General features: G+C 41.9%; 1 protein-coding gene across 1 annotated transcript; it reads right to left on the bottom strand.

Moving 5' to 3' along the window:
- Nucleotides 1-1381: 1381 nt before the first annotated feature.
- LOC103608874 (olfactory receptor 1F1-like) lies at nucleotides 1382-1972 on the bottom strand. Its single transcript, XM_008593272.1, has one exon. It carries the CDS (start codon nucleotides 1970-1972, stop codon nucleotides 1382-1384), a length of 591 nt encoding a protein of 196 aa, XP_008591494.1.
- Between the last annotated feature and the right edge of the window lie 8456 nt (nucleotides 1973-10428).

The following is a 10428-nucleotide window of genomic DNA, read 5'->3' as shown; positions in this document are numbered from 1 at the left end:
TTTGTGAAGCATAGAAGTCTGATTTATCAAGTGCTTATGATGTAGCAAGTTCTTTTATAAGGGATTAAACACCTGGGGAGATTGGTACCATTACAAACTCCAGTTCAGAGATAAAATATGACTGACACGTGAAGTTAATTTACTTTCAGCAACAGGCAAGCAGAATCCAATTTATGGAGAAGAAAATTAACAAAGGTAAAGTGGCAGATAAGAGACATGCTGTGGCCTGTTAGTGGGCAAAGAGAGAATCGGAATACAAGAATGTCAGATTTTAAAGCCAGTTCCCCAAAACCGTGATGACATTTCAGTCTTTCTTCTCTACTCAGCACAGTAACAAAGGTAAAGTGGCAGATAAGAGACATGCTGTGGCCTGTTAGTGGGCAAAGAGAGAATCTGAATACAAGAATGTCAGATTTTAAAGCCAGTTCCCCAAAACCGTGATGACATTTCAGTCTTTCTTCTCTACTCAGCACAGGCAACCTGCTTGATCCAGGATCACCGATTCCTCATTCATTTGAGGCAAATTTTCCCCTGAGTACAAACAATGCTATAATTTGCTCAATACAGTCAGCCTTCTTCATCGGGATTTTGCATCTGGGGATTCAACCAACAAAGGATCGAAAATATTTGGGAAAAAAATTGTGTCTGTACTGAACATGTACAGACTTTTTTTTTTCTCTTGTAATTATTCCATAAACAATAGAGCATAAGAACTTTTTACACAGCATTTACATTGTATTACATATTGTAAGTAATCTAGAGATGATTTAAAGTATACAGGAAGATATGCATGGTTTATATGCAAATCCTATGCCATTTATATCAGGGGCTTGAGCATCCATGGATTTTTATATCCTCGGGGGGTGGGTAGGTGTCCTGGAGCCAAACCCCCATGGATACCAAGGAATGACTGTAGTTTTAATTCAACTGATGTTTTTTTCAAGTCTACAATGTTCTTCTTTAGAAATAGATCACTCCTATAAATAAAAACCAGAACCACAGTGACATAAGTGAGCCAGCCCAACATCCTCCTATTTTCCCACATGAACCCCAACTCATACAGAAGATAAGAGTAAAAACAGAATATAATGAAAATAAAAGAATGTTGTTTAAATTCTAGCTAGCTTTTGTTGTCAGCTGAAGGCTCTGACCCCCAAACCCACCTTCACATAAAGGGATGTTATGCAAAAAATTGTTAAGGACATAGCAGCACAAAGGTGAGATGTTCTCAGGGTGTACTCAGAAGGATGAAACAAATTTAAAAGGCACTAAATTTTTAGAGCTGTTTAATGTTGTGTTAGTGGACCAAGAAAAACCAAAACAAGTCCTAACTTTGGGAAGTGTAAGTTTATTCCAAAACAATTGGATCTGAAGAGAGTTGTCAAAGAGGATTGTCAAAGCGATTCCCACTGAGAAGTTTCCGGAGGGCGCCCTTCAGCTCTCGGTTCCGCAGGCTGTAGATGAAGGGGTTCAGCATGGGTGCAACCAGAGTGTACATCACTGTGGCTACCAGGTCCCTCTGGGTGGTGTGTGTGGATACAGGGTTGAAGTAGACCCCGATGATCGTCCCATAAAAGAGAGAGACAACACAGAGGTGAGAGCTGCAGGTGGAGAACGCTTTCCACTTCCCCCAGGCAGAGGGCACCTTCCACACGGCCATGGCAATAGGTGTGTAAGAGGCTATGATGCTCACGAATGGGACCAAAACCACTGAGCCCCCGAGGACCAACACCAGCATCTCGTTGACTTGGGTGTCAGAGCAGGAGAGTTTGATCAAGGCGTTGATGTCACAGAAGAAGTGTGGGATCCTATTGGTGCAAAAGGATAAGTGGGTCATCAGGAGAGTGTGGACCATGGAGATGAGGTTGGCTGAGGTCCACGGAATGGCCACCAGCAAGGCACAGCGACAGATGCTCATTACTGTCACATAGTGCAGGGGACAGCAGATGGCCACGTAGCGGTCATAAGCCATGACTGACAGGAGGATGCTGTCGGCTCCCCCAAAGGTGATGAAGAAATACATCTGGGCCAGGCAGGCAGAGGAGGACATGGTGGTGCGCCCACAGGTGGCTCAGCAGCATGTTGGGGACTGTGGTGGAGGTGAAGCAGATGTCCAGAAGGGACAAGTTGCTGAGGAAGAAGTACATGGGACTGTGCAGGTGAGGGTCTGAGACGATGGCCAGGATGGTGAGCAGGTTCCCCAGGCCCCCGATCAGATACAGGCTGAAGGACAGACCTAAGAACACCTGCTGCTGCTGGGGCTGCTCAGAGAGGCCGAGGAGGATGAACTCAGAGATGCGGGTCTTGTTGTCCATGTCCAGGCAGATCTGAAGACAGAACCGAGGTCGTCAACAGTGCAGGATCCTGAGGACAGAACAGGTCACCCAGTTGCTGTCCTTCCCCCATCAAGACTCAACTCACTTAAACTCTCTGTCCCAGTGTCCTAACCTCTCACGTGGGGAATTACTGATCCCAACCTCCTAGGGTCAATTTAAAGATTAAATGAGAAAATATGTTAAAAAGGGCTTAAATCCATCCCTGCCATGGAATATAACCACTATTTTTATTGTTAGTGTAGGAATCCTTAAGTGACACTGTCAGAACAAAGAGTCATTATGAGCATTGACTCTGAAGCCTGGGTTCAAATCCCAGCTCTACCACTTGCTGTGTAACTTTGGTCAAGTTACTTAATCTCTATGTGCCTCTGTTTTCTCATCTGTAAAATGGGCATAACAACACATTACCTCCCCTATGGGTAAAATTAGCACCTATACCATAGAGTTGTTGTAAAGAGGATATGGGTTCACATGTAAAGTGCTGAACCTTGCTCATAGTTCTGAGGGTCAGGAACATAGGGACTGAGAGCACAGGCTCTCAGTCATATACTCAGGGTATGCCACTGCATGCTCAGGGTACATCTGTGTGTGAATGTATTTATAATACAGGTGGCAGGTGTCTGGATGCAGGGGAACCATCCTCCTTCATACATCCTGACACTTTCAATCAATGGCTCTGAAGTTCAGCTGCCAGTACCCACCTCTCTTCAAAATTCCACTTGATTTTCCTTTTGCTCATAGGGCTGCTGGGTATGGCCACATGAGTGGTGCACTGCAGGATCCACAGGGCTCCCTTCTCATAGATGACGACCTGCACAGCCCCAGCCTGCACAACCAAGCCTCAGACTGGGCAGTGTGCTCAACTCCTCTCTCACCTCTCACATCCCATTGATTCCTAATAGGTGGGTTTAAGAAATTGTCTTGAGAGAAGTAGAAACTTCATCTCCAGAGTTAGAACTCCAGTCCAGGCCACCATTATGTCCCTCCTGGGTGATCCACCCTTCAATGCTTCCTCATGTCCACTCTCGTCCCCTGCTGTCCATCACCCATATTGCACAGAGTAACCTTGTGAAAATGCTGATGAGATCTCGCTCAACTTCACTTCCACGGTTCACCATGGTTCCTCTTGCCCCCAGACATCTTCAGCTTCTGTTGTCCCTTCCCCTTTGGACACTTGGCTGCAGCCTTCCTGGTTTTGTTTCCTGCTTTCGGGCCTTTGCACCTGCTGTTCTTCTGCCTGGAAAACTCTCTCCCCTCAGCTGTACCTCATCTTCAGGTTTTCTTCATGGCTGCAGGGACATCTTCCTTGATTCCTCACTATTGGGTCTAGCTGAAGGTTCTAATTCCTGGCACTACTGACACTTGGGGCCAGATCCTTTTCTGTGCTGGTGGCTGTCCTGCACATTGTAGCATGGTGAGCAGCACCCCTGGCCTCCACCCACTAGATGCCAGGAGCAACCCTCCTGCTCCAGTTGGGACAAANAAGCCTCAGACTGGGCAGTGTGCTCAACTCCTCTCTCACCTCTCACATCCCATTGATTCCTGATAGGTGGATTTAAGAAATTCTCTTGGAGAGAAGTAGAAAATTCATCTCCAGAGTTAGGACTCCAGTCCAGGCCACCATTATGTCCCTCCTGGGTGATCCACCCTTCAATGCTTCCTCATGTCCACTCTCGTCCCCTGCTGTCCATTACCCATATTGCAGCCAGAGAGACCTTGTGAAAATGCTGATGAGATCTCGCTCAACTTCACTTCCATGGCTCACCATGTTTCCTCCTGCCCCCAGACATCTTCAGCTTCTGTTGTCCCTTCCCCTTTGGACACCTGGCTGCAGCCTTCCTGTTTTTGTTTCCTCCTCAGGGCCTTTGCACCTGTTGTTCTTCTGCCTGGAAAACTCTCTCCCCTCATCTGTACCTCATCTTCAGGTTTTCTTCATGGCTGCAGGGAAGTCTTCCTTGATTACCCACTATTGGGTCTAGCTGAGGGTTCTAATTCCTGGCACTACTGACATTTGGGGCCTGGTCATTTTTTGTGCTGGTGGCTGTCCTGCACATTGTAGCATGGTGAGCAGCACCCCTGGCCTCTACCAACTAGATGCCAGGAGCAACCCTTCTACTCCTGTTGGGACAAAGAAAACCATTCTGACAGCCTGGTCTAGGGATGTTAAAATCACCCCTATTTGAGAACCACGGATCTAGGTTACGTATCCCTGCTCCTCTCCCTCAGCACCAACACACATCCTCTAAATTTGAGCAAGACAATGACATGATCTGATGAAAGCACACACCAGCCCTTGAGCCAATCGCTTGCACATTCCACTCAACCCTCATCAGCCCCACGAGGCAGCCAGCTGAGGCTCAAAACCTAACTCCTGCATGGAACTAGGATTTGACCCAGGCTGTGTTCCAGCACCCACTCTCTTGACCAGTGCATGGTACACCACCCGTCCAAGAGTCTCTGAGGCTGGGTACCCACACTCCTTGTAGGCTAACTGAGCAGAGACCTCCCCAGCCTCAGAGGGTGCAGTTCCAGGGGATCTTCCCTCAGACCAGCTCCCCTGCAGCTAGTCTTCCTGATACTTACTTGACCACTTGCTACTGAGCCTCCATCTGATCCCAGGGCTCATCATGTTTCCAGGGATCTTAGGCTTCCTGCTGCCTCATTTTTGCCTTGGGACTGTGGGGAAGGAGCGTGTTTTCTCAGGCAGCATGCAACAGAACCACCACAGGCAGGTTTATACCTGACTCTGTGGCCTCTGGGGCATGATCCCCAGAGAACCTTGTTGGAGTAAATACAATTAGCTTGTCTTCCCTGGTGGAGACTTGAGCTTATCACCCCTATGAGAATGAATTTGGTCCCAAGAGCACTGGATTAATTCAAATATGTTTTGATTGACAAGGAATAGCATAGTACCCAATTACTCTCATGTAGTAGCATTAAATATCTTATTAGGAATATTGTTTATGATGTTGTATTTGTTCTGTGGCTGGAGCTGTATTAAGCATGTAAGGTCTTACAATTATCACAAAAACTCAATGAGGAAGAAAACTAGGAATCTCACTTGAACATGATCACACAGCTTGAAGTGGCAGATGTAGGATTTAGAGCTAGGTCTTCTGGCTGGAGGCCAAGCTAATGAATACAAATGGCCCTAAGCACACGGAAAACGATATTCACTCCTTTCTATGTATGACTATTATTGCATTGTAGGGAATCTGCCAGTTTGTTTACCCAGTCATCTGTGGATGAACATTTGGGTTGTTTCCACCTTTTGGCTGTTATGAATAGTGCTGCTGTGAATACTCACATACATGTATCTGTTTGAGTGCCTGTTTTAAATTACTTTGTGATTATATAGCTAGCAGTGGAATTGCTGGGTTACATAGTAATTCCATCTGTCACTTACAGGGAACTGAGAAGCTGTTTTCCATAGTGGTTACGCCATTTCCCATTCCTACCAGCAATGCATGAGAGTTCCAATTTCTCCGCGTATTTCCCCAAACATGCTATTTTCTCCATGTGTGTGTGTGTGTGTGTCTGTGTGTTTATTATCTATTTACTTGTTTGTTTGTTATGAATATTCATGAGCTACAAAGCGGATTGTCACCCCTTGTGCCCATTTGGTATTTATCCCTCTGTGCTTTGCTAATTTCACTTAAGATGTTTCTCTAGGTTCACCCATGTTGTTGGAAAGGGGAAAATTTTGTTACTTTTTACAGTACAGTTGTATTCCATGGTGTACATACCGAACAGTTTCCTTATCCAATCATCCATTGATGGACATTTAGGTTGGCTCCATATCTTGGCTACTATAAACAGAGCTGCAATGAACATGGGAGTGCAGGTATCCCTTCGACATGATGATTTCCATTCCTCCGGGTATATACCCAGAAGAGGGATTGCTAGATCATGTGGGAGATCTATCTGTAGTTGTTTGAGAAACTTCCATACTGATTTCCATAGGGGTTGTCCTAATTTACAGTCCCACCAGCAGTGTAGGAGTGTTCCCTTCTCTCCACACCCTCGCCAGCATTTGTTATTCACCATCTTTTTGATTATAGCCAGTCTAACTGGGGTGAAGTGGTATCCCAGTGTAGTTTTAATTGGTGTTTCCGTGATGACTAGTGATGTTGAGCATTTTTTCATGTATCTTTTGGTCATTTGTATGTCTTACTTTGAAAAATTTCTATTCAGCTCCTTTGCCCACTTTATTTTAAAAAATTATTTATTTATTTATTTATTTTATTTTGTCAATATACACTGTATATGATTATTATGGCCCGTCACCGACACCTCCCTCCCTCCTCCCTCTCTCCCCTCCCCCCCAAGAATGTCCTTTCCGTTTGCTTGTTGTAACAACTTCATGGAAGTATAGTTGTTATATCTTCTTCCCCACCCCACCCCACCCGGGTTTTTTTGTGTGTGTGTGTGTGTGTATGTGGGTGAATTAGATTGTTTGTTTTGGTTTGGAGGTTCCTCAAACAGCTGAAGATAGATTTACCATATGATCCAGCTATCCCACTACTGGGAATATACCCAAAGGAATGGAAAACATCAAGTCGAAGGTATACCTGTTTCCCAATGTTCATTGCAGCACTCTTCACAATAGCCAAGAGCTGGAATCAACCCAAATGTCCATCATCGGATGAGTGGATACGGAAAATGTGGTATATCTACACAATGGAATACTACTCAGCTATAAAAACTAATGAGATACTGCCATTTGCAACAACATGGATGGACCTTGAGAGAATAATATTGAGTGAAACGAGTCAGGCAGAGAAAAAGAAATTCCACATGTTCTCACTCATTGGTGGGAGCTAAAAAAAAAAAAAGAAAAGAAAAACAAACAATCCTTTGCCCACTTTTTAATTGGGTTATTTGTTTTTTTACTGTATAATTGCTTAAGTTCCATGTATATTCTGGATATTAAACCCTTGTCAGATGCATAGTTAGCAAAAACTTTCTCCCACTCTGTAGTTTGTCGTTTCACTCTGTTGATTGTTTCCCTTGCTGTGTAGAAGCTTTTTAGTTTGATATAGTCCCATTTGTTTATTTTTTCTTTTGCTGCTTGTGCTTTTGGGCTCATGTTCATAAAGCCTGTGCCCAGACATAATTGCTGAAGTGTTTCACCTATATTTTCCCTTAGTAATGTTACAGTTTCAAGTCTTATAGTTAAGTCTTTAATCCATTTTGTGTTGATTTTAGTGTATGGTGAGAGATGCATGTCTAGTTTTATTCCTCTGCATATGGATATACAGTTTTCCCAGCACCACTTGTTGAAGAGGCAGACTTTTCCTTAATGTAGATTTTTGTTGCCTCTGTCCAATATCATCAGATGGCTATAAGCCTGAGGGATGATTTCTGGGTTCTAAATTCTACTCCACTGGTCTGAATGTATATTTTTATATCAGTACCATGCTGTTTTGGTTACAATGGCTTTGTAATATAATTTGAGGTCAGGTATTGTTATGCTTCCAGCTTTGTTTCCCACCCCCCACCCCCAGGATTGCTTTGGCTATTCAGGGTCTTTTTTTTCCATATGAAAGGTAATATTGTTTTTTCCATTTCTGTGAAGAATGTCATTGGTATTTTGATGGTGATTGCATTGAATCTGTAGATCACTTTGGGTGTATAGACATTTTCACAATGTTAATTCTTCCAATCCAAGAGCCTGTAATATCTTTCCATCTTTTTGTGTTCTTTAATTTCTTTCAGAAGTGGTTTGTAGTTCTCATTGTAGAGGTCTTTCACCTCCTTGGTTAAATTGATCCCTAGGTATCTTATTATTTTCATGACAATTGTAAATGGGCTTACTTTATTTATCTTTCTGTTAATTCATTATTTGAGTATATAAATGCTACTGATTTGGGGGCATTTATTTTTTATCATGCAACATTACTGAAGTTATTAACCAGCTCTAGGAGTTTTTTGATAGAGTCTTTAGATTTTTCTATATACAGAATCATGTCATCTGCAAATAGAGAGAATTTGACTTCATCTCTTCCAATCTGGATTCCCTTTATTTCTTTTTCTTGCCTGATTGTTCTGGCTAATACCTCAAGTACTATGTTAAATAGAAATGGTGAGAGTGGGCATCCTTGTCTTGTTCCTGTTCTTAAGGGAAAGGCCTTCAGTTTTTCCTCATTCAGAATGATACTGGCAGTGGGCTTGCAGTAAATGGCTTTTATTGTGTTGAGATATTTTCCTTTGATACATAATATTTTGAGAGTCTTTTCATGAAGGGATGTTGAGTTTTGTCAAATGCTTTTTCACCATCTATTGAGGTAAGCATATGGTCTTTCTCCTTGAGTTTGTTGATGTGATGTATCACATTTATTGACTTTTTGTATGATGGACCTTCCTTGCATCCCTGGGATGAATCCCACTTGATGATAGTGTATAATTTTTAAAAATATGTTGCTGTATCCTGATTGCTAATACTTTGTTGACGATTTTAACATCAAGGTTCATCAAGGATATTGGCCTATAATTTTCTTTTTTTGTTGTGTCTTTTCCTGGTTTTGGTATCAGAGTTATGTTGGCCTCATAGAATGAGTTTGGGAGAGTAGTGTCCGTTTCAATTGTTTGGAATGGTTTCAGGAGAATTGGTGTTAACTCCTCTTTAAAAGTTTGTTAGAATGCAGCTGTAAAACCATCTGGACCCAAACTTTTCTTTGTTGGAAGATTGCTAATTACAGCTTCAATCTCGTTGCTTTTTATTGGTCTGGTCAGGTTTTCTATCCCTTCTTGGTTCAGTCTTGGTATGTGTATAGGAACTTATCCAAATCTTCCAGATTTTCGTATTTGTTGTCATAGAGTTGTTTACAATAGTGTCTACTGATTCTTTGTATTTCTGTGGTATTGGTTGTAATGTCTCCCTTTTCATTTCTGATTTTTTTTTTATTTGGGTCTTCTCTCTTCTTTTTTCTGTTAACCTAGCTAATGGTTTTTCTATTTATCTTCTTGAAAAAACAACTTTTTGTTTTGTTGATCTTTTCTATTGTTTTTTTGAGTCTCTATTTCATTTAGGTCTGCTCTGGTCTTAATTATTTCTTTCCATCTACTACCTTTAGGTTTGGATTTTTGTTTCTTTCAAGTTCTTTGAGGCATCATGTTAGGTCATTTATTTGAAGTCTTTCTGTTCTTTTGATATAAGCATTTATTGCAATAAGTTTACCTCTTAGTACTGCTTTTGCAGTATCCCACAGGTTTTGGTATGATGTATCTTTATTTTAAATAGTTTCTAGAAATTTTTTGATTTCCTGTTTAATTTCTTCTGGGACCCATAGGTCATTCAGGAGCCTATTATTAAGTTTCCATGTATTTGTATAGCTTCCAGAGTTTTGCTTATTGTTTATTTCCAAGTTTAGTCCATTGTGGCCTGAAAAGATCATTGCAATAATTTCAATTTTTTAAAATTTGCCGAGACTAGATTTGTGACCTAATATGTGGCTTATCCTGGAGAATGTACCATGAGCTGATGGGAAGAAAGCATATTCTTTATTTGTTGGGTGAAATGTTCTGTATAAATCTGCCAAGTCCAATTGGTTTAGGTTGTGGATTAAATCCTGTGTCTCTTTGTGGACTTGTTGCCTGGAAGATCTGTCCCATACTGAGAGAGTGGTGTTCATATCACCCACTATTAAGGTATTAGGTCCTATTTCTTTCTTTAGATCTAAGAGTGTTTGCTTTATATATCTCAGTGTTCCAGTAATGGGTGCATACATGTTCATGATTGGTATGTCTTCTAGCTGGATTGATCCCTTTATCATTATATAGTGGTCTTTTTTGTCTCTTTTTATGTTTTTTGGTTTAAAGTCTATTTTGTCTGATATAAGAATAGCTACTCCTGCTCGTTTTTGGTTTCCATTTGCATGGTATACCTTTTTCCATCCCTTCACTTTTAGTCTATGTGTGTCTCTACAGGTGAGGTGGGTCTCTTGAAGGCAGCATATAGATGGGTCTACCTTTTTAATCCAATCAGCAGTCTGGTGTCTTTTGAATGGGGAGTTTAGTCCATTCACATTTAGGGTAGTTATTGACAAGTGTTGCTTAATTCCTGTCTTTTAATTGCTTCTCATTTAGATTG

The sequence above is a fragment of the Galeopterus variegatus genome, unplaced genomic scaffold, assembly GCF_000696425.1.
Source record: "Galeopterus variegatus unplaced genomic scaffold, G_variegatus-3.0.2 Scaffold8936, whole genome shotgun sequence".
In the NCBI taxonomy this organism is placed as follows: Eukaryota; Metazoa; Chordata; class Mammalia; order Dermoptera; family Cynocephalidae; genus Galeopterus; species Galeopterus variegatus.
The sequence above is the reverse complement of the archived record's forward strand: the minus strand, read 5'-3'. Positions and strand labels throughout refer to the sequence as shown.

Coding starts and splice junctions, on each gene's coding strand:
- LOC103608874 (XM_008593272.1), bottom strand. CDS start 1,972: ATGGCTTATGACCGCTACGTGGCCATCTGCTGTCCCCTGCACTATGTG.